This window comes from Catharus ustulatus, chromosome 3 (genome assembly GCF_009819885.2).
Source record: "Catharus ustulatus isolate bCatUst1 chromosome 3, bCatUst1.pri.v2, whole genome shotgun sequence".
Classification (NCBI taxonomy): Eukaryota; Metazoa; Chordata; class Aves; order Passeriformes; family Turdidae; genus Catharus; species Catharus ustulatus.
In genome coordinates this window covers 100,699,213-100,724,259 of record NC_046223.1, presented here as the reverse complement: position 1 = coordinate 100,724,259, position 25,047 = coordinate 100,699,213, and the positions used below count along the sequence as shown (strand labels likewise).

At 42.8% G+C, this 25,047-nt stretch overlaps 2 protein-coding genes across 2 annotated transcripts in view; both read right to left on the bottom strand.

The window, feature by feature from the left end:
- Positions 1-6,696, bottom strand: part of COLEC11 (collectin subfamily member 11) — a 41,816-nt gene extending 35,120 nt beyond the window's left edge. Inside the window, exon 1 of the mRNA XM_033053703.1 lies at positions 6,030-6,696. The gene's annotated coding sequence lies outside the window, so the exon portion shown is untranslated. The remainder of the gene's footprint in view (positions 1-6,029) is intronic.
- A 7,604-nt stretch (positions 6,697-14,300) lies between these two features.
- Positions 14,301-21,242, bottom strand: RPS7 (ribosomal protein S7). Its single transcript, XM_033055876.2, has 7 exons — positions 21,133-21,242; positions 20,525-20,606; positions 20,142-20,213; positions 18,471-18,614; positions 16,830-16,894; positions 15,039-15,189; positions 14,301-14,416 (listed from the first exon to the last, which is right to left on the bottom strand). Exons 2-7 carry the CDS (start codon positions 20,597-20,599, stop codon positions 14,339-14,341), a joined length of 585 nt encoding a protein of 194 aa, XP_032911767.1. The 5' UTR covers positions 20,600-20,606; positions 21,133-21,242; the 3' UTR covers positions 14,301-14,338.
- Positions 21,243-25,047: the final 3,805 nt, after the last annotated feature.

Sequence of the window (25,047 nt, the reverse complement as noted above, 5' to 3'; positions counted from 1 at the left end):
GGAACCCAGTTGAAATATCTTTGAGCACCAAAACCTCCCAGAGCAATTCTTACACACACCACAACGCATGCACTCAAAATACTTTACCATTTACAATGCACTGGTTGACAAATATTGTTAAAATCTGAGGAGTACAAGGGATTGCATGCAATTTCAGATGTTTTTGATAATCTCATCTCATTTTCAAAATGAAATATGAATTCAGAAGGAAACAGAATGTGTAGAACACAATTTGCAAGCAAAGGTGTTTATCTGAATTCATATAAACTGGAGGTGTTACTTCCCTTAACTGTATACCATGATGCTTCTACTACTGAAAGATTCTTGAGGATGACAACCACCTTTGAAATTTTTTCATTAAAGTCCTTCCATCTAACCAACTGCCCTGAGAGATTTCTGTATTTTAATAATGCACATTTCTGGGGAATAATATAACAAGCTCTGTTAAGTAAGTGATAACTACCAGCATTTCCACCTGCTTTGGTACTCAGCAAATTCTCAAACGGTAGCAGAGGATGCACCTTTCACAAAGGTAGAACATGACCAGAGGGCAGTTGTGCACCAATTAAGAAGCTGCAGAACAGCTAAGCAGCGATCACTTGAACCTCCACGTTTGTCTGCTCAGAATTTATAGGGCACTTAAAGAAGACAAAATTAATGCTACTGTTCTGATTATGCAGTTACCAATAAAATAAGAGATTTCAGCGGTGTTGAAGAGTACACTGACCTGAAATCCCAACATCTGCCATTGACTTAAGAAAGTGAACAATGAAAACAAAACCAAGACTTGCCACAGTTACTCAGTGCTGCCAAAAAGGTACAGAGGCATCAGTTCTATACAAAACAGGAAGTCCATGCAGCACTCAGTACTGTAGCAGCAATGTTTAATCTTCCCTAAAATCAAGGAACAGAGTGAATGCAATCACGTGTACATGAAGTGTAAATAGGCAAGTACACATTTAAATTCAGAGTTGCTTAGGAGACAGTCTGTCAGACGTGGTGGGTTGGCCTTGGCGGGATACCAGCTGCCCACCAAGCCCCTCTATGGGCTTTGCACAACACCTATAAAAGTAGAGAACGAGAATAGAGACTTTCTGACACTCCACAATTACATAAAAGACAATTCTGACGTATGATATGATATCATATCATATCCTATCATATAGCCTATCATGGCCTGGGTTGGAAGGGAGCTTAAAGATAATCTGGTTCCAACCTCTTTGCCATGAGCAGGGACCTTCCACTAGATAAGGATGCTCAGAACTCCAATCTGGTCTTGAGCACTTCCAGGGATGGGGCATCCACAACTCCTTTGGGCAGCCAGTTCCAGTGCCTCACAGTAAAGAATATTTTTCTAATATCTAATTTAAACCTGCCTTCTTTCAGTTTGAAGCCCTCTCCTCCTGTCCTGTCACTATAGGCCTTTGCTAAAAGTCCCTTTCCATCTTTCCTGTAAGGTCTCGTCAGGTTCTGGAAGGTCAGCCCAAAGCCTTCTCTTTTGGCTGAATAAACCAAATTCATGAAGATACTAAACAGCAAAGGAAGATAACCTCCAATAAAGAGTTTTTTAGCTGCAGATCATAGCATGGCTCTCACTACATCATCTCACTTCATCTCTACATTAGCTTTAAAAACTGCAAGTTCTTTGCATAGCTGGAGAGAAACACTGCAAGTGCATCTGTAGATGATGGACAGAGGGACACGATGGACAGATCCATCACCCTGGAATCTTCTCAGCATGCACCATTAGTCCTTCTCTTGCTCTGCCACATGTTCTCAGTATTTGTTTCCTTAACATTTCTTGAACATCACTCCAGTGAGCCATCAGATACGTTTTCTTATTAACACCATTCTGACAAGAAAGCTCATTGATACACATTTTTCTTTTCCTATTTAATAAGACACTTTTTTTTCCCTGTTTCCTGTGGTAAGCTTTCATTAGATTCTTATCTGGTTTTAGTTGATTGGCTATTATTACTGTGCCATCTAACAATGCCAGTTCTTTCATACCAATTTTTTAAAGCTCTTTGTTTTAATTCCCCAAAATTAGATCTCTTACAAAACTTTCTCTGATGATAATAAAAAAATCTATATATAAGCAAAATTAAAATTATACAATCACTGATATCATTTTGTCCTTCCAAAGAGCAGACTGGCCTTGGCATTCAGAACAGATGGAGATCAAATCAATATCTCATCCATGATCTCTTGCAGGCCCATAGACCATTTCCAAAGAGCCACTAAAGATGAATAAATGCATACCTACTGTCAGCAAGTTTCAGTATTTGCTAAAATCATCAGCATCATCACAGGAGATTTTGAAGTGGTCCACAACTAAGCCTGAAAATCACTCAAATTAAACAGAAGATCTTAGAACACTGTTTAAAGGATATGTTGTTATTGTTGTTTATTGTGTTGTTTATTGTTGTATTGTTATTTATGCTTATTCTGCAATTAGCAAACAGGACAAAAAGAAAATAGTCACACAGAGAGCCATGTTTAAGACCAAAGACAGGCATCAGGAACTTAAGCATATCTGTAGGTACAGCTTCATTCTTCAAGGTTACTATTCAAAAACCAGCCAAAGCTGAAGCAATTTCTCTTTCCACTCACCATGCTTTTTCCCCATTTTTCACCCCTAAACCTCCAAGTGAGAGCTGCTTAAGTTCAATACTGGCAACACTATCTCTGAATCAATCTCTGTGGCCTCATCCCAGGTTCAAGCATCCAAAACCATCCCCCGACAATTCAGCCACCTTAAGAGGTAGGAGGTTCCTGTGATTTTACTGGAAAATTTGAGCGTCTAAGCTTTTCTCACTGCACAGACCAGAGACAGTCAACATCTTGCCTGAGGAGAATAATAATTCTTCATCCACCTAGCACATTTCCATGAAGGAAACACATCCAAAATCATTCAGTCTCCTCCAAGCACACCAAATGACTATGTTGGTTAGTTACCAGGGCACCTTTCCAGCAGATGGGAGGTAGAGGTTTGGAGCAGTGCAATGAGTTGCATTTAGACCTTCTATTTCCCAGGTAAGTGCTCCCAGACAGTAGGTTATTATGTGACAGCTGGATAGAATCTGTCTATTTTTCAAAGAAAACTGCAGAAAACAGTTTTCTCAGAGCCATTTTTCAGAATCTCCATGCTTGAAGGACAACTCAACACACAAATTCAATGTAGGTTTCCACCTTCCCAAGCTCTAGTTCCTGCAGCATTTGGAATTAAAGATGGTGAATTGATTCACTTCCACATCCAGAAGAGGGAATTGTGGAACAGTTTTCACAAGTGATTTTCAGATGGCTGCTGTGGTCATCACACACTTGCCTGACTGTGGTGAGTCACTTTCTTCAGCACTTAGCCCTCCTCCACTCACTCCATATTGCACATAAGCATAGTTAGTTCTTGGTTTGGAGTCTGGTATCCAACTTACAGCACTGTGAAACTATTTATTCATGTCTATGTTTCATTCACATGGTGTTGGACTAGATCTTTAAAGGCTCCTCCCAACCCAAACCATTCTATGATTCAGTGCAGAAGGAAACCAATGTAAACCCTATAACTCCTCACTGTTTGTCATGCTGCTCTGTTCTGGCCCCTAGGACACCCTATGGATCTCTTAACCAATCTTTTGATAAAGTTTTGAGGAAGCAGCATCCCAATAGTCCCAGAAGCTAAGGATCCTTGGATCCTAAGAAAAAAATAAGAGACTGGTACACTAATAAAGTACTCAAGCAGACTAACTTCTGTTCTTTTCTTGCCTACAGACATCTTATACAACTATAGGAAAATTACCCAGGACTAGATTTTTCTGAAGAGGCACTTAGATGGGTGAGATGACACCTTGCCGGATTTTCAAAACCACCTCTTTCTAAAGCTTCAGGCTCCTAGTAGGTTGTTTTCCTTTTGACTTAAGAGTTCTTAAAAGTTCTTAAAATCCAGCCATACTCTCTTGCATTTTGCAGTTCCAAATATATAAAATGGAAGACTTTTAGCACAAAAGTTGGCAGAAGCATTAACAAAGCCTTGGAAATGTTATTAAATGTTCTCTCCCTTGTACAGGTGTTTGCATGGCTAAAAACATCAAAAGGCTTTAAAGCTTCTGCTGAGACTCTCTTGAAGGGTCCTACTCTCGTGGCTGAAAACCAGGATGGACTGTGGCTCACGCAAACCAGAAAGAAACACTCAAATTTTAAGAAGCTGCCAACTAGTTATCAATCAGCTGATGCCTTATGAGCCCAATCAGGGCCTCTTTCACGAGACTAACTTTTCCAAAATACACCCTAACACTCCTTTCATCAAGGGAAATTAAAATAGTGAGACCCTGACCACACAGCCTTACGGGAAAGCGTGCTTCAGCTGTGAGGTTCAGCCAGTAGAGAAATGCAGTGCAAAGCACAAACTACACTTCCCAAGAGATACCATGAGAATATTTTTGGCTAAACTTGTCCTGGTTTTCAGCCAAAATAATTTGACAAAAGAACTGAACTATCCCAGAAAACTGACACTTTTCTTTAAAAAGCTACTCTGCCAAAAGTCTCCCTACTTCAAAAGGATTCTGGTTCAAGAATTTTTGGACAGCCCCAGAGATGACTAAAAAGAGCTTTAGAAACAGTGTAAAATCACTCAAAATTATCAGAAAAAAATAGCCTTGAACATAACATACAATCAGAAATTACATAGTAGATTTCTGCTGCTTCCACAGAACAATTCTCTATTGACTGTAAAGAATTCCAAAATGCTATTTTGACTATGAATTTAACTTACACATTATGTTTCATGTATTAATTAAAACAATAATTTAATTTTAACAGATACATCTAAGAATTTTATGAAAGTTAGTCCAAACATTTTCAAAAGGAATACTCAGCTTGGAAGTCTTACTTCTTATCTACAACACTGGAACACCTTTTATATGCTGCATCAGTAATATACTAAAATTTTAGGGATAGTATCATTGTGTGATCTTTAAATCAGTGTTTGTTTTATATTTTCTGATTACTATAATACCTTAAATGTTCATGATAATGTAAACAATCACATAGATATGAAATAAAAAGATCTCAGCTGCAGAGAGGAAAACATAGGGCAACAGTTTTTACATTTGCAACATTTTAGAAATCTTTCACTACCCAGGAATCAAAGAGTTTTACACCAATAGACAAAGTCATAGTATTTCCAGTCCAGCTGCTCCGTTTCACTGTATGACAAGTAAAGTTAGGTATTCAATTCTGCACAGTGATTTGATTTTGTTAGACAACCATCTCCCTCCAGAATTCCACTGCCTATACTGAATACACATGTATGCATAGAGGTCAGAGAGGAAACTTGCAAGTCCATTATGAATCCTAGTTTTCATAGCCCATGACTAAAAAGCAGGCATGTGCCCTACTGCTTACTCAGGCATGACTTATTCTCATATTCCTGCTCACTTGGACCAAGATTTTGTATCATTATACACCCTTTTATCACACTAAGCATTTCTGCATGGTACTACTCCCAACATGATTTGGTTTTCACCGAGATTGCTCTTAATTATCCAGCGATGTAATTCCAGCCCTTACTGGACCTTCACTTCTGCAATGCCAATCTTAATTCTCTGCTTTGCAGTTGTATTAAAAGATTACTTTTTAAAGTGGAAAACAGACAACTGCCTTGTCTGTTACCGGGAATTACAATTCATGAAGGAAGTAAAATAAGTTTCAATTGTAGGAAAAGTTAAAATTCATATACAGTTTTGCCCTTCCCTGCTACAAGGAAAGTGAGCACTTCCAATGTCATTTGTACATTTTAAATACAACCCCCACTAAACTAAACTGGCATTCAGTGATCTAACCCACATGGGTGCTTCTCAATAGAAAAATACAACATCATCCAATTGACTCGAGCGAGCTCTTTTTCCTTTACCTTCCCCTTTTATTTGGGGATTATCAACCATATTTTGCCGTATACAAAGCAGCCCCCTAACAAGCATCCAGACTTTTTCCTCTACATGTTTTTACAGAGTGAAAGCATAAAAGTCTCTTACCTTATGGCTGCTTAGAGAATGGGAGCTGCACAACGCTCTGTGCCTGCAGGGACACTGCACAGATGAACCTCATTGCTGCTGTTTACAGAAGTCTGACAGTTTTTAATTTGAAAAGAGGTTGTCTTTTGCTTTTCGACAGTTCAACAAATCAGACAAAACAGTTGCAAGTGTTATCTGTAAACAGCTTCCTGTTTGAAATAGATCAGCTGTCCTGCAGGACAATAATTAGGGAAGAAGTGTGGGAAAACTGAAGAGGTCCATGATGTAAGCTTTTTATTTTGGGAATGTACTTTTTTGGGAATGCACACTTACTTTCCCCTCCTCCTCTCTAGCAGAGAACCCCTTTTTAACCATTTACATCTATTCAGCTCTAAGCCATGCACGCACACTGCCCCAGCACAACACTCTTCTTGCTTTGCTTCAGCAGATATGAAAACACATGAAACAGCACTGAATGTGATCATCTTGTGTGGATAATTAACATACTCTTCCTTGCTGAAATTCTCTCTATTCTTGCAATTGCAAGAATATGCTACAGTATTCTTGACTTGAGTAAAACAGGCAACTATTTCAGAGCCATGTCTGAACACCCCACAACAATGAAAATGCTAAATTATCCACATGGTGGGCATCATCACGAAATATTGTGGGGTTTTTTGAAACACCTTTTGATACAACTTTAGTGCTATTTCACTACAGCTTCTAAGTAATTGTACACCTCTGTTTTTTACCTTAAACAACTAGACTAGTTTGAGGCCTCGATAAAACACTTCACATTCAAGCAGTAAAAATCTGGACTAGCTGATCCTGGGAAGTGGGATTTTGAGAACATCCCCCTCAGTTACAGCAGCTTATACTTCATAAACACCTTCACTCTCGATTTCCAGGGCAAATAGAGAGTACCATTTGTGACTAAATCAATTAACACCCTCTGATGAAAACCTGCTGGATTTATAAGATTGTAGCCCTGATAGCTACAAAAAAAAATCTGCGAATCATCTGCCTCCATCTATCTCATGCCACTGTTCCCTCCTCCCAGTTTTTCCAGGTAATGTTTGAGGGGTCATGCTATAAGCAAGTACCCAGTGGGCTGGGAGCCTGGGTAACCCCCCAATATGGGACCTCTTCCTGGAAAACTAGGACAAGAGCTAAAGGCAGTAGTGGGAGGTTCCTTTCCATCTTGCACAGTCTCAAGATCAGGAAAGTATCAAAACACAAAAAATACTGAGGGGCTAGAAAATGCTGCAGTAGTCATCTGTATCAATCTTTATCACTTTTCAGATCTCTTTTGAGGTGTAGGTCCACCCCATTGAAAATTTTGTGCTGTGGTGGGGCCGGCAGTACAAGCTGATGACAGTACTGATGTACTCTCTTCCTGCTTTGCTCTTGACATTACATATATCCCCTCTCCCAGCAAACCTCTTCCTAAGCCTGGGGTGTGCAGCCATGACAGCTCCTGTTTTGTTAGCCCACAACACAGCACACACTGACCAGCTTTAAAAGCAAAGACAGATACAAAAAGAGGTAGTGATGCCTCATACTCAAGACTCCCTGTGGACTACCTACATACAGGTTTCCATGTTGGACTGGAACCTAGTTACCCTCCTCCACTGCTATGGACTCCTGTATTTTAACACACACCAAAAATGGTCATGAAAAGTTAAGAGCCAATGATCACTTCCAGACTACCCCAGTAAAGAAAGAGCAAAATGGTAGAACATGAACATAACTGCCTAAGGACCATGCAACTCTAACTTTAAAGTCCATTTTTTATGTGTACAGGCCCCATCAATTCAGTGGGAGCAGAAGGCAATTAGCAGGACTGGGCCCTTGCAGTACTCTGTTGGCAGAAACTTGCCAAGACAAACATTTTATTTATTTTATGTAAAGAATGCAGCAATGTGACTGTAGTCCCAGCCTTTGAAGATCATATTACCATGGCAAAGACAACTCCATTTACATACATATCTACTCTCCCTGTAAACACAGGCAAATAACTTTGAGGCCAGAAACAGAATCCAACTGAGGGAAAATTGGAAGAACAGGTAGGGCTTAGCAATGGGGAAGCAGAAGTGAAAACAAACATAAATGACCAGAGTTCAAAAGGAAAAGGCAAACATCACAAATCCAGTGAAAGTGCTTTCTCTAGGAACAGAGAGAACAAGTAAGCACATGGTTTGCTTTCTCATGAGAGAAAGGCATAGTCCCCATACAGAAGGGCATAAGTAACCTTTTCCCACCTCCAAAACCAACTGGAAACTGTGTAGCCGTATTGGTGCATCATCTAAATCACATAGGCTACTATGTGCAAACTGGGGTACTAATGCATGGACCATGTGGGAGCAGCTTAGGTCATCACCAGGTCACAACAGCTGCTGGTTATTAAATTCTTTATTATGTTAATATGCCTGTCCAGGACACTGTAGCACTTCAAGAGCTGATTCCCAAGTTTTTCAGCCCCCTCTTGCTGGATAGAGAGGGACAGCCTTCAGAGGCCACAGTATACCAGTAGAGGAACAAGGAGCTCCTGGAGAAACCAAAACACAGGAAGCCTGAAGAGGGTGGAAGCAAGAATGGGTAGCCCGGGAGGGATAGAGATTGTCTGACAACAAGGGACCATGTTAGGAAAGCTAACATGCCCTGAGAGAATTATATGTGGCCAGGGACATCTAAGGCAACAAGAAAAGCTTCTTTAGGTACATCAGTGATAAAAGGAAGACTAAGGAAAATGTGAGTCCCCTCTGCAAGGAAACAAGAGACTTGCTTGACAGGTTCGAGAGATGGGCCTGTGCAAACCTCATGAAGTTCAACAACACCAAGTGCAAGATCCTGCACCTGGGTTGGGGCAATCCCAAGCATAAACACAGACTGGGAAGAGAATGGATCAAAAAAAGCCCTGAGAAGAACTTGTTGTTTGATGAGAACCTCGACATGAGCTGGCCATGTGCCCTTGCAGCCCAGAAATCCAACCACATCCTGGGCTGCATCAAAAGAAGCATGGTCAGCAGGTTGAGGGAAGTGATTCTGTCCCTCCTTTCTCATGAGAGCCTACCCACTGTCCTGCATCCAGCTACGAGACACCCAATACAGGGAAATTGTGGACCTGTTGGAATGAGTCCAGAGGAGTGCTAATAAACATGATCAGAGCTGGGCTGGAGAACCTTTCTAATGAACACAGGCTGAAAGGGTCAGGCTTCTTCAGCCTGGAGAAGGCTCCTAAGGAATCTCAGAGCACCTCCCTTTACCTAAAGGCAGATAGGGCTAAGAGAAAGCTGGAGAGGGACTTTTTACAAGGACATGTAGTGACAGGGCAAGGCAGAAAGGCTTCAGACTGAAAGAGGACAGGTTTATATTAGATACTGTGAATAGATACTGTGAGACTGGCAAGACACTGGAACAGGTTTCCCAAAGAGGTTTTGGATGCCTGATCCCTGGAGATCCTCAAGGCCAGGTTGGATGGGGCTTTTACACAACATTATCTAGAGGAAGGTGTCCCCACCCACAGCTGGGGGGCTAGAGTAGATCATCCTAAAGGTTCCTTGAAAACCAAACCATCCTCTGTTTCTATACAGCAAGATACCAGTTAGGTCAGCTACCTCAGCTTAAGCCACTAACAACTTCTCAGTCTTTAAATTCAGATTGAATACCATATTGAGACTACTACAAGTAGAATTCTTGGATTCAAACTACACCAAAGCTATACAGATAAAATCCAACTGGTTTTAAAAGGACAATAAAAAGTTTTTAGAAAAGAGAAAAAATATGCTCACACATTTTAGGAGCAGCCAAGAAAGTTTTTCTATACTTTGCATAATCAGTTGGCATTATCTTTGTATCTGTAAGAGGATTAAACACAATACATATTTAAAAACACAATGGTTATTTAAAAACCTTAAGAGAAGATGACAATGCCCCGATTCTCCCTTTGGTTTAGCAAAGCATCCAATGGTATCAGCATTTCCCAATTAGACTTTTCCAAAGGATGAAAATTTCCAATACCCAAACTCCTTAAGAAATCAGTATCTGAGCTCAATTGCCTGAGCTCAGTTTATTGCAGGCCTCACAAATGCTGTTCTAGTTACTGAAAGTAAGAACTGCCTCACTAACCAGCCCTTCCTTATTAGGTCTCCCAGGGCACCCCCAGGAAACTCCTAAAAGTGGCAAGGAGATGCAGCAGATACAGGACTCCTCCAAGATCCAGATATGCACACAAGCACACCAGGTGCAACCCCTCTTCTGCTCTCAGGGCAGCACAGCGATGTGTCCTGTCCCCTTGGCTTCATGTAACAATATCCATTTAGCCAAGAAAATAGGAAACAACTTTATTAAATGTTGACAATCATGGTAAAAAACCAGTCTGTAGACCTGTCCCTGTGAAGATATCCATCTGCCATCTGAACATTTTAGCACTGCCCCAGCACCTCTGCCCTCTGTGGGCACAGAGCAGAAGCTCTCCTTACTGACTCCTCTGCGCAGTACCTGAGATGTATGGTGGGAAAGATCAGCGTGGCCACATCCATACAGGATTAACTTGCAACTGTGCAAAACCTGGCCTTCTACTTCATTAGTGATGTTGAACTAATTGTTTTTTGTATAAAAACTTATAAGCAGCATTCACTGCAGCAATTGTGCTTTTTTCTGTTAAGTCATCTCTAAAACTGGAATAATCTCCTCCGTGCTTGGATTTAATTCCATTTTTGCTGCTCCAGGGGCAGATCACAACTGAGCCCAATGTTAGCTATTAATCATTTAGCAACACCAAGTAGCAACTGCATGACACTAAGCTTAAGAACAATTTTCCTGAAAACAAGAAAGAGTAACTGGTAGAAGAGTGCATACATGAACTCATAGACTTAACAAATCCAATGAACTTTCTCCTCCTCATGGCAATACATAAATAAGGTGCTTCACTTGTATCTCTGTAGGGAATAGAGTACTAGTACATAGATGTTCATGTCAGCAGGATTTTCACAGGAGCACCCTGAAGGCCAGCAACAAGGGGCAGGGCAAAGGCACTTTGTTAAACAGCAGTGAATTATTCGTACTGACCGGTGCTGCAGTCAGCCCCTACTGGAGACAGGGAAACTCACAGTCCCTCAGCCTGACCACCAGCCTTCATTTTATGAAGCTTCATGACTTTCAGTAATCGACATTTTTTTTCCCTGTCATTCTGATAAAGTTCTAGCGGCCTAGAGAGCACATCCCATAAACTGGAAAAGGTCTAGTTTTTCAGCATTACCCTGACCTTCAGATGCTCAAACCTCCCACCTGGAAAATTCAGGAAAAACAAAGGAATAGGAAATAGATTATTTCAGTCCACAATGCAGGAGTGATAGGATTTCCTTTGAACACTGCTTGGCATGAGATCACTACACTGAAACTCTGCAGTTGTTCCCACTTAATACTCAAGAGGGACAACTGAGACATGATGTTATCATATATCAAGTTACCCTATTAATACAAGATAGGTCAAGCACTTACCACCCAAAAACTCAAGCAAGTTCTGTTACACTAGAATTGTGATATATCCACAGACCTTTTTGAAGAAAAGTCACCAGGGATCAGTCTTCCTCATAGGCAAAAATATCTGAAGGTAGTGTGAAAGGATTCGTATCAAATAAACAACTGAAGCTCTAAGATCAGGTGAAAGTCTCATGAGCACTTAACAGATGTAAAGCCCTTACTTCTCATTTGGAGCTATTACAGGAAAGAACTTCAGTACATGGCTGTCTCCACATTGATACTACCCACACACTAGTGCTGCAGTTTTGGTACAGAATACCCCACCACTTTTTCACTAAGAGCAGCTGACAGAACTCGTGATCAATCGCCTGTTCAGAGTTCAACTGTGCCAACATATGAAAGGTACAGGAAAAGTCTAGCATCGTCTCACACGGAGTTTGCTTAGGTTAAGGTAACATTTGACACCAGCATTCCAGCAGCCTCATTAGCACTTGACCAGATGGCATCAAACTGACTTTCCAGATTGCAGGCATGCACTTAGTATGCTTGTCAAGGGACAGAGGGAGTTGTCCAACTCTATCACTGACACAAACACACAAGGGAGTCTGTAAATAAAGGCAAACTAAGACTAAAGTCTTTTGCAAACACACAGCCTTGTATTTTTATGCCATAAAAATTCACCTTTCCTTGTAGCTTAGTTGATGTAAAAACCATAGAGCTTTGACAGCATTATCCTTTCCCTCCAAGAATTTGCCTATGGGGCCATCGTGAGCCTTTGCATATCATATAGTTCAAGAGGGCTTGCAACAAGCGCCAAGAAAAATCTACAGCCAGCTGGCAATGCCTGGGAAGGTTTGCAATCTTTATATTGTTTACTGGATTTCTCCTCCCCCGCTTACCCCCTCCCAGTACTTCAAAAGAAACTCAACTGACATTTTTATTATTATGAAGAGATGAAACCTGAGTTACATTTCCCTATAAAACAGGAAATGCTGTCTAGCAAAGCATGCTGAGGATCACCTCTCCTTGCAGAGGTTACACAGTCCCAGCAGACTCACCAATCTCTAACTAAAGGTAGTCAACACCTGGTAAGTCTCCAAATACTCCCCAAGCTGCTTCTTCAGCCCACACCAGCTAAGGTGTATTTGCACAGGCTGCCATCTGTGACTGTTTTAGTGGAGAGCTAGTAATGTGTCTGACTCAAGACTATATTTTTGGGGGACCTAGATGAGGTGGCATTTCCAATCTGAGTAATACCCATTTTTGCAATGAAAACTTGAATTCAAAAGCTGTGGTTCCTCTTACTCCACACAAGCAGACAGGATTTGGGGTTATAAAATACCTACAACTCCTCTCATCTGATTCTAAGGGAAGCTTGATGCATTCACTTCTGCTGAGTCATTCAAGATGAACAATAAATAGTCAATAAATAAATAAATAAATAAATAAGTTATACTCCAGAGACAGAAGTTTGAAAAGGAAATAGGAAAAGGCCTTAAGGTAAACAAACTTCTTCAAAGATACAGCTTGCTTTTTGTGCAAGTATTCAAGCCTTGTCAGCAAGTAACAGGAAATTAACTACTAATTGCAACAGGGCACGTTTTCCTTCTCTTTGCATTCTTGGCACCAATGGTAACAGCACAGGGCTATTCATCCTGCCCTGTCATGCTGTAACTTTTAAAGTCTTCATTTTTTCAATGCAAAAACAATGCAGAACTTGTTTTAACCTTTTAGCTCTCCGTAGCTAAAGGTGTCAAATGGGAAGCAACCAAAACTACTGTATATGGAAAAAGTAAAGGTACAAAGATCCTCAGTGAGTGGTACTCGTCCTCCATCTACTCAGACAGGAAAATACAAGTTATTCAGTGCTCCTGTCACACAACTTCTTCCCAACTTAGCTCTCTACTTAATACACTGACTCCAAAATTAGTTGTCTTTTACTGTGTTAAACGCTTACTCCTAATATTATGTTCAGTACAATCAAGTACTAAATTAATGTTATTTGCTCTGAACTTCACATGACCAACACCACCCTGAGCTTGAGTAAAGTGTTCTTTAACACAGAAACTGAAGTCAAAAATGTAGTGTTTGAGACACTATTAGCCTTCAGATGCTGACACATCTACTCCTTCCCCACATCTCCCTATATCACTGAGCACGTACAGAATCATGTTAAAATATCATCTTAAAAAAAAGCATTTCTGAAAGCAAGATCAATACCTAAAAAGCCCGCAGTTTTTGTCCAGTGATGTAGTCAAGCACTCAGAAGTAAAAATTCCTTCCCATTTTGGTCTGAAAGGTGAGAAGCTACAGAGCCAGCTTTTAGGTAAGAACTGGTAAGGAATGTTGCCATTTAGAGTAAGTTAAGTTTCCTCAAAATCAACTAATACTTCCCCCAACCTATTTCCCAAGAATTCAAACCCCTTATGTCATCGCTATATATTTCATAAGTCACAGACCACCTGCTGACTTCTTCCAGTGCCATGTATGAACATGTAGGTCTCCAACTGGTATCTCATGTGCAAAATTGAGGACCTCCACTGCTCTACAGTAATTCTCCACATTTTTCCCAGGTGAGACTTGGCATACTTAGATTTTTCAGTATGAATTCTTTTGCAGACTCTGGACTCTTTTGTCCAGTTGTGTTGCAACAGTGCCAAGAAAAACCTAAAGAGGGCTACCATTAAAATGCTGGGGACTTAATACTTTGATTCACAGGTGTCACTCTCCAGACAGTGGCGAAGTCCCATGAACCAGTTAATCCCCGTCTGTGTTTATGGTATTCAAAATTTAAATGAAATTACTCTGTTATATGAACAGTTGTTTATTCAGCCATTTTTTGCATTTTACAGCTGGAATTCTGGAAATTCAAACACCACATCTTTGCCTGTGAGCTTCTTGTACACACCAGAAAATGTTTCCACCTGTGAAGACAAATAAATCTTGTTTATACATGCTGTGTAAACAAATAACTCAAAGTTAACATACTTAAGGTACTACACTATTTGCCAGTGCATCTTCACTCTGATGCCAATTATTTTCTTCTACATTAAGGTAGCTGAGCATTTACACAAAAAATACATTTCCTCTAGAGTATTTGGGCCCTCTCTGATTTGCAAGAGACCCCGAGAGCTGAGGAGGCCCAAACACAAGCCTCCCATTTTCCCTCCACCACAAAAAAACAAGCAAAGTGCAGGCTTTACTGAGCACATCTGTTTAAGGTCAAAACTAAGCACTTCACTTGAAAAAAACAAAAAGAAAAACACAAAAAACCAAAACAACCCAACCAACCCCTACACATACAAAAAACCCGATAAAACACTGTCTGGTCCCATGAGGGAACCAATATAGTTACTTTATAATCCAGGAACTCTGGCAAGCTGAACTAGAGCTTTAGTTCAAAACTGTCTTGCCTCTATTTCACATTTCTCCAAATACAAACAGAAGCATCTCCACAAGCCAAAAGGCAAGGTATCCCTAAGCAGTCTCTTAGGAATGTCAGAATGTCACACCCTCACCCCATGAGGAAGTAAGTTTTTAATTTACCTTGTGTTCAACATTGTTCTGTTGTGCTTTGTCCAGATGGACTTTTATAAGCCTGCTGCCATCCAGTTTTACACGGATTCTCTTGCCCACGATTTCACTTGGGAAGACAAGGTCCTCAAGAATAGCATCGTGCACTGCAGTAAGTGTACGGCTGAAATGTCACATACGTATCGTTAAAACACATCCTTCTGAAAACTTTCCAGTTTGGTAAGGTTTAAATCTTCCATAGCATGCTTTGGCTAAAAATTCAGTTTTTTCTGTTTAATGCCACAGTGTGACAATACAACACTATCATGGGACATGCAAAAAGAAAAGCTAAATTCTACAGATTGCAGAAACTTAATGACTGCACAACAAAAAGCAGCCAGGTTTCTGACTTTTTAGAGCACACATTGTTTTGTGGCAACAGCCCTATTTAATAAATATTTAAATCAAAACAAAATTGCTCCAAAACAAAAGTTGCTCTGCAACTCTGCCAGATACTGATTGGAAGAGTTTAAGTGTGTAAGTATCCTCAGCTGCACAGAGTACATTAATGGAAGATCCAGTTTTGGAAACACTGGTTTATCTGCCTAAACTCAAGCAGCTTAGAAGACTAATATAATACAGAAAAAGACTAGCTGGTCCTTTGAGTCCACATTTAGAAGACTATTTGAAATCTACAGGTGTGTTCCTGAACTGTCCAGAAGTAAGCCAACATAAGAAAAGGTGGCCCAGGTTATTTTACATGAGTCTACAGAACTGGTAAGTCTTCCAGCATCCCAATCTGCGGTTTGAGCGCAGTATCACTAGTAACCAACACCTGTGTCTAGAGCAGCACTTCACACCTGCCATAGCTAAGGGAGACAGACATCCACAACAACACAGCAGCCTGATCTCATCTCAGGCTCAGACAGGGGTAGTCCTGCACACCTGCCTTCTCTCAAGCAGAAAGAGGCAGCGTGCAACTCAGACACAAATGCCAACTTCTCTAACCACTGTGCAGGGCTAGTTTTAATAGAACACAGGCAGAGTCCTCCAAAGGCAGGACTGCAGCTAAATGAGTACTGTGAAACTGTACTTTTAAAATTCATGCCCAAAGACTGCAAAATACAGTAACACATCACACTGGTATAATACTGGGGAGGGGGCAGGGAGAAGCTACAAGACATGCCACATGTCATAAAGAGGACAAACTTTTAAGACATGAACTTACACAATGATATAGCAACATACAGATGAGGTACTGACATCCACAGATACATAGCAGTGTTGCATGTCTAGCAATCAAGTGACTAGATGAGAGCAGGGAGGCCATTTAACACAAATGACTATGCTATTGCTATCAAATTCATATTCAGAGGGACTAGTACTCGTACCTACACCCCTCCTCAGCCACTCTCTCCCTCATTGCATCCCCTTCAGTGTGCCAGCCTTGACTTCTGCACAGTCTAACATGTGATGTGGAAGAGGCTCTTCCTACAACTTGAAAAAAAATAGTTCTTGTCAGCACACTGCAGTAACAGAGACAGCAGGTTGGGGTTCCTTAAGCCAGCACTGCTACCTAAAAATTTGCTACAGCTGTAGCTGAAAATAAAAATTGAGTGCTAAGAAATGCAACACAGTGCCCAAAGGTGAGCTTTCTACTGAACACTTTAGCAGTCAAATGACAGATACTATTTCAAGCAGTAGGAGAAAGGACAAGACCACCCAATCACTACATGACTACTCGAAGACTCAACTAACCATTACTTGACTAAACTATCAAGTACAAAAGAAGGCTGTCATATTGAATGACTATCATTTACTAACCTCCTTGGACGCTTTTGCTTGTTTTTTGTGCGGCTTTTTCTTGTTGGCTTGGGCAGAATCCTTCTCTGTAAGGTAAGAGGAAAAAAAAGGGCATTTCTCAGTAGCTGGTGGTTACAATGAACTCAGAAACATTCCCAGCACATGCACCTTCTCCCCCCACACTAAAAACCAATGCATGAAAAGCCAAGAAGGTAGTCTTAAGTATGCCAAAAGTTACATCAGTATTAGAAACTAGAGAACGAGAGTTGCCTGCAGAAGGTGAAGTGTTCTATTTCTCAATTACTACTCCTGTATTCAGTGCACTGAAATAAAAGATTTGTACTTCATCCCTATCCCCAGGAATAAAATCACAGTAGTTTACTGTGCCTCATTAGCACTGTGAACACACTTCTTTGGGAACAGAAACCCCAAGGAATTTTAAACTTTTGGTAGACTAAGCCTCTGGTGCAAACCAGAGTAGTGAGTTCAGTTCCACAGACAGCTAGGTGACATCTGAGATTGAAATGCTAGTTTCAATAATAAGATCTATTGCAAAATCCAGATGAAACCCTGGCTTAAATATAATCTGTCCCTAAATTAGAATCTAAATGTTAGGTCAGTAAAACTTACTTTCTAGTTCCCTACTGCAAGGGTAGATGTTTTAAAACATTCCAGACACAGTTTTAGCTACCTGCAATATTTTCTATGATCACATCACAACTTCTCCATGACTGTATTCAAGATGGGGTCACCATAATCCAAACTGGGTCATGTCATACTCAAAAGCACATGTTCCCTTCTAAAATACAGATTACTGAACCAATAAGGAATCCTCCAGGGATTACAGAATCAGAGAATATGCTGAGTTGGAAGAGACTGACAATAACCATTGAGTCCAGCTTCTGGCACTACACAGAACATCCCCACAAGTCCCACATGTACCAGAAAGTACTGCCCAAACACTTCTTGTGCTGTCAGGCTGGTGCTGTGACCACTTCCCCTGGAGTCTTGTTCCAGTGCTCAACCACTCTCTCGGAGAAGAACCTTCAGGTGAAGTGAGCCAGAATACTTACTTAAAATAAATCTTGGCCATATAAAGATTCAGGGTAAGGTGCTCTGGCTCTTAAAATAATATTAAAAGTTTTCAGTCTGCTTGAGTTTAACCAATTGTTCACTCTGCACACAGATCCCTAGTTTGTCCAACCCTTAAGTACCACCCAGAGATGACTCCAACACTTTTTCACCCTAGCTCCTGCCATATATTTAGAAGTTGCATGAGTTGCTTTTTTTCCTCCTTTCCTAGTAACTTTAAGTGCTTAGATTGTCTAAGTGTAGCAAAGTTCCTATCAATACTTGCTCCCTTTTATTTTAAGGTTTGTGCATCAAACTTCAGAAGGAGTAACAGAGGCCAGAACAAGAAAGTTATATCCTCCACGAGAAAACTTTGTATCTCACCAAGCTTCCACTGCTATCACCTGAAAACATTTTAGCCAACATCCACCAGACACTCATTACATTTCCTGCAGGCACAGTGAACTTCTATCACTGTTACCCTGAGTGGGTAATGCAACACTGGAGTATGTGTGAGCCTGGAATAGAGCACCTCCAGATATTCCTTCAAATCAACATTTTCGTGATTTTAAAGTTGTTTTTTTTTTTTACCTGAGCAATGAACACCACATGTTTTCCACTAAATTTCTTCTCCAGCTCCCGAACTAGCCGCACCTGAATCTTCTGGAAGGACTTCAGCTGAGGAACTGGTACGAAGATAATGATGGCTTTTCTGCCACCACCTACTTCAATTTCCTGAAAGAGAAGTGCAAAGTAAACATTAGCTGGGGGTTGAGAAGTAATGTTTGGTTTGACTGTGAATCCTCTGAGCACAGGTATTGGTAGTCTTGCTTCTGATTCTGTGGAGCAGGGAGAGCATGAGAGAGCAGTACCTGCCTTAATGCTCTACAGACAAAGCACTCAACAGAAACACTTTTATCAGAGCACTTGTTTCACTGTGAAAGAGTGATTGGGCAATAAATCCCATCACCCCTTTCAGAATCACATCCTCTGAACTGCAAAGCCCATTCCTTCAGCAGGATGAGACTCAGATGTTAGAACTGTAACTATACTGAATGCTTACCATCACATCTGCAGTTGTGCTGATACAAACTTTCAAAAACTACTTGCCTCTAACTCAGACTTCAGATAAAGTTTAGGGAAACAAATCTTTTACTTTTCATCTACTGCTTCGTGGAAATAACCTTCTGTCCACCACTTGCCTAGGCCTGCATCACTACTCAATGCAAACATTTGTCACTCCTCCAAATACCAACTGGGTTACAATACACTAGGACAGGTTACTTCTCCCTTGGTTTATCTCCCCAGTAGTTGATCAAACCCAAAGTTTGCACAGGCTCACAAGGCACTTCTCCCATGAAACTGGCTGCAGAGACATCCTCATTCTCCAACAGAATGGAAGGATGGATTGCTCTTCAGCTACCTTCTCATACAAAGCAACTCAGATGCCCAGGAGAGATTTCTCACAAATAAAATCAGGCAGCTAAGCAAACAACAAGGACATTTCTAAAAGCCCTTTGCTAAGAATACCTGGCATTGCTGTACTTCCAGAGAGATTCAAATGAACTCTAAGCAGACAGGCCCCTGTGTCTGTACTGGTGGCCTGGGCAAGAACCAAAAGCAGACCATTAAAGATTCTGATTGCAGCTTCATTGCTGCCATCCAGTCTCCCAGGATGACAAATTCTAACACTAATTTTCTTTCTCCTTTTCCAATAATTGCTTTCTTTTTCTCCTTCTTGATGTCTCAGCTGCCTGAATGATCTAAAACTGAAATGTACAAGCAGGCTAAGGTACACGATCAAGTCAGTCTATTGCCTTAATCCACCTACCACCCATTAACTGTACGTAAGAGACTCAGAAATTTTTTTTTTACAAAGAGTATTGCAGTTTAAGTTTCTAAGTTTCTACAACACCTACATTTTTAGCCAACATCTACATGTGAACAGCCAGATTCAGACCCCAAACCCAGTTTGCAGAAACAAAGCAGAATAGTAATTTTTAAACACTTTTATTTAACACACTGAATTGCTATTTGGGCTTTTACAGTGACTTTTCAGACTAGTTCCTAAGAAAAACATTATCATGGAATCCTGTGTGCTAGCAGCAAACACCAGAAGATAAGCCACAACAGCACATAACAAAACCATCACAGGCCATAAGGGCTTAAGACACCATTCACCTCGCACATTAACATCCACAAAAATTAAACACACACAGAACAAGTCACCACCCAGTTCTTAGTGAAGAAGGTCCAGCCTACCTTAGCTGCTGTGATGTTCAACTCCCGCAGCTGAGCCTTTAAGTCGGAGTTCATTTCCAACTCCAGCAGAGCCTACAAAAGTGAAGTTGCAGAAAAATCCATTACATACACTTCAATTCATGAGAGCACCTGAGACCAAAGTGTGTCGACAGTCCCAAAGAGCAGATACAGACTTTTAACCACAGGCAATATCAAAGACAACTTCCTGGAAGACATCAACATCCAACAAGTCAAACTGATGGAAAAAAACAGGCTGACTCAGTTCCCAAGTAAAACCAAAAAAGAAAACACGTTGGCAAGATCAACCTCAAAGTTTAGGGTTTGGACAACTATCTCTACAAGTTCAAATGAGTTACTGAAGAGCACAAGGAAAAGCCACATACCTGGGATATACCAGACTCGAACTCATCTGGTTTCTCGCCATTAGGCTTCACAATCTTGGCGCTAGAGCTGAACATGGCCTTTCTGCAACGCAAAAGAACACTTCGGCTGTCACCAAGCACGTGTCACCTCTTCCTAACACAGCCAGGACTCTGCAATCCGGCTGCGCAGCCACACGCTCCAAAACTAAGCCAGAGAACGCCCCACGGGCCGGACCAGCCCCAGCACGTCGCACCAGAGGGTGCCGACCAGGCCACAGGAAAAGCGTCCCAGGGAGCGCGGGGCCTGCCCGCTGCAAGGCCCCGGGAGCCCAGGGGAGCGGCACCAGCACTCCCAGAGCCCCACGAGCCGCCCGACGGGCGAGCGGCACTCCCGGGCCCTGCTCCCGGCCCCGGCCCCCTCCTCCCGCGGGGCGCCGCCGGCCGAGAGGAGGGAAACCCCGCCGGCCGGCCACCCCCGGCCCCGGGCGCCCCGGCGGCCATCGGGCCCCGGGCGGGCGGTAATCGGGCGCATCCCCACGCCGCGGTGCCGCCGGGAGCGCCGCTCCCCGTCCTGTCCCGTATCACGGCGGCCCCAGCAGGGAAACGGCGGCCCCGGCCCGGACACCCACCTCGCTCCGCGCCGGCCGGGAAAAGGGGGAGCTCTCGCGAGAGCAGCGCAGATCGCGGCCCGGGAAGGCGCTGCCCCGCCCACCGCGGGTGAAGCCAGAGCCGGAAGAAGGGCAGGGCGGGCGCTGCGAACACTCCGCGAATCCGCTGCAGCGAAGCCCGAGCGGACATTTCGAGTTCTGGCACGGGAGGGCGGGTGGCACACGCGCAGTGCCGCGGAGTGCGGCGGGAGCTGCCCTCTGTCCCGTCCCGCCTCGGCCGTGTGCCCTTCTCGCGGAGGAGAGGGACGGGAAGCCTGTTCTGCTCTGTCCCTCGCTGGTACGCCGAGCCTTCGCCCGCACCTCTCACAGGCGGAACTCTCGGCCTCTGGTGTCGAAATGCCGCTCCTGTGCAGAGCCAAAATCTCGGCCTGGGCACCGCGGTGCGCTCGGTTTGCGCTGCCCGCGGAGGAAGCGCGGCTCTGCCTGCGCCGCGGAGCTCCCTCCATCCATCCTTCCCTCCATCCCTCCTTCCATCCCTCCCTCCCTCCATCCCTCCCTCCCTCTCGCCAGGGCTGTGCAGCACGGCCACAGCCACCGCTCAACAACGGTGGGAGAGTGGATAGCGCTTTTCCCTGCCCTCCGTTTCATCATTCCGCGTTAATTTGGTGGTGTGGGAGTTCAGCCCTTTCGAGGCGGAGCAGACGTGATGGAGCAGTGCTGGCACAGTCGCCCCCGGCCTGCAGCTGGAGAGCCATGGCCAAAACCATGCCAGGGAGCCTGCTGGCAGCCCGGGAGTGTGGGCGATCGCCTGCCAGCACAGGGCAGCCTGGCCTTGGTGCTGTTTTTTTTGTTTGCCTCTGTAAGCATTACGTCTCTGTTGCTTCTGCTAAGACAGTATCACAGTTACTAGACCAGAAATAATGCATGAGTGTTCAGCTGTGTTCAGGTAGTAACTCAATATGAGTTCTGGGCTCAACATACTCTGTCATCAGTGGAAGAGCTCTTCATTATACACTGTGTTATTATCTAGCAAAGAATACTCTAATAACATTTGCACACTGATAAATAGAACAAGCTGCACTTTTAATTTTGAAAGTGACTTGCATGTTGATTCAAGTGAAAGTGCCTGGCTGTATATCTATCTGAAGTGGAGCGAAAACCTTGCCTTGATAAAAAATCCCCATCTTGACACTTCTCCTGTGGCTGATTCAGGTTTTTGCTCAAAGGAAAGTCCCACTTGGAGGCAGGTGTGCAGCTCTTTGTACGTAGTGTCCAGGGATGTTAGGCCCAAGGATGGGATTCAGAGCACTGATTCTGTGCTCAGATTCCCTGGATTACCCCAAGAGCAGCAGTTTAAGCTTGTACAAACACATTACATTACCATGGAATGATGTGTGTAGTCTGTTACTTTACAAAATGCAATAGTGCAATAATAAGCTCTTGTAAACAAAAAACTGACAAAGACACCAACATCCCAGACTAAACAACCTCAGCATCTGCAAAAGGCAGCTCATCATGTTTTCTAACATTTGTGGACTTTTGACTAAATTCATGATAGCCAGAAAAGCAGATTGTTCAGTGCCCATTTTTCTCCCAAGTCACTCTTCTTTCCTAGCATTAATTCAATGAATGGGAAAAACTGCTCAGCTCATACTGATGGCCAGGATTAATTTTTCTAGAGATTTGGATTGGCTAAACAACAGTGGTTAGGACCTGATTGAAGAGTACCAAAAAGAAAGATAACAAGGAATCATCTCATCAGTCCAGTAGCATGCACTCAGTTTATACTGAGAAGCCATTCCTGAGAGGGAGAGAGAGCAGGTCATGTGTGGATAGATCAAAACAGGACTGTTCAGAGCATTAATGAATAAAGATGCAATGGGACTATCTGCAGCTTCCCATCTCCATGCTGTGAGTACTACTGAACAGACCAGGATGCTGCAAAACAGCAATGACAAAAAAGGTGTAGAGAGATGTTTCCTTTTGAACACTGAATTTATGTTAGGAGAAGGATGTAGAGTGATCAGTGTGTCTGGTACCCAATCATGCCTGGTACTCAAAATATCTGACAGGTTTTTAAGAGTCACTGCGGACCTGTGATCTTTAAAATAAGTTATGTCACTACAAAGTAATGTAATTAAGAAAGTTCTTATGCCGTGCAGTCTCAGAATAGGCACAGTGAAGAAGTGGAAAGAATAAATTAGTCAGATTGTGTAACAAAAGTATTCCAACAGCAGTAGGATGCTAGGAGTATGTGAAGTCTCATGAATACATTGGAAGAAGCAAGGAAAATGCAGTAATTATATTTTCATATGACCCTGACCAAGTTGTTTCTCTGCTCTAACAAGGCCTGTAAAATACATAAGCTCTTTGGGTTTGGGTTTTTTTTTAAGAGAAGCGTTATCCAACTAATACACGTAGTAGTTATGCGTTATGTTGAGCTGATTTGTTGGTTTTGCAACAGAAGGCAAAAGTAACACCAGTGTTTCACATTCTTGACATTTTATTGGGCCACCCTTGTAAATCTGAAAACAACATTCTTCAGCTGTGGCACAGGGATCTGTATTAGAGCCATGAGGGAAGTACAAAAGCAGTTTGGATACCTTGGGCTATTTCTGGAGGTAGCTGCACCAGTGCCCCCATCTTTGCTACTTCAGTCTTGTCAGCAACTGAGGTACTGAACTTGGCACACACCCATGTGAGATCTTACTTAGTGATTTCTGTCATTATAAAAACACACCATGGGATCAGTATAAACAAAAATACTGAAAGCACGGACATGAGACAAAGGAAAATATAATAATTTCATTCCATTTGTTAAAATCACTTTGCTGTGAATTACTGGCTTTTTGCTGTTATGTATTTTTTGCCACTATAATTATGAACTGTATCCACTTTTTATGTATAAGGAAAATGCAAGCTTGTGCGAACACGAAAAGGCTTGTCACTGCTGTTACCTACTCGCTAGGAGTGTAACCTGAGAACATGTTCCAGCCTTGTCCAGACCTGCTGGGGGCTTGCTTAGACTTGTACCCCAGCACGGTGGGCATGTCACAGCCCACCAGAGACTGTCTATAAAAGGGGCAGTGACCAGGGGTAGCACGGATATGTTGGTGGAGCACAGACTGCCCACATCCCCAGTGCTGCCTGCTTGTTCCTTACCAATGAATTAATAAATTGCCTTATTGATTGACGTACCCTATTGTGGTGAATAAATTTGTAACACCCATCCCCCAGCTTTGGTCTCCAATTCAGGTGCTAGGAGGATGGTGCCAGACTCCTTTTGGTGGTGCTCAGCAACAGGATGAAGTAGTGGCCATAAACTAAAACATGGGAAGTTTCACCTCAACATGAGGAAGCGACTGAGAGTGGCAGCTGCCTGGGGAGGACATGGAGTTTCCCCCTCTGGAGACATTCAAAACCCAGCAGGACATGCTCCCGTGCCAGCTGCACCAGCTGACCCTGCCGTGGCAGATATCTCCCTGCCAACCTAACACCCTGCGATTCCGTGAAGGCGTTTCTCCTCACTCCAGAGCCCGCCTGGACACCGGGCTCAGCTGGAACACATGCACCTGGAGCCTGGGCAGCAGTATGAGAACCAGCTGAATGACCTTGTTTCGCTCCAGCCTTTTGGACGTGCTAAACGTGTCAACGCACCCGAGAGGTCTCCTTTGCTGTTAGCAAATGGGGCTTCCAGAATGAGCTGGTTTGTGCAAAGCCGCTGGGACCTCACCCGCCTCATGCCCCACCCACAAAACAACAGCTGATTTAGGTTTTTAAAATACCATTATTGGCGGGGGAAGGGAACAAAACCAACCAAGCAAAAAAGCCGAGCCACACGAAACCCCGCGCTGTGGGGTTTTCTGGTATTTGGCCTCTCTGGCGGCCCGTAGGAAGCCCCGGCGCTGCCGCGCAGGCGCAGCGGTGCCGCGGTGG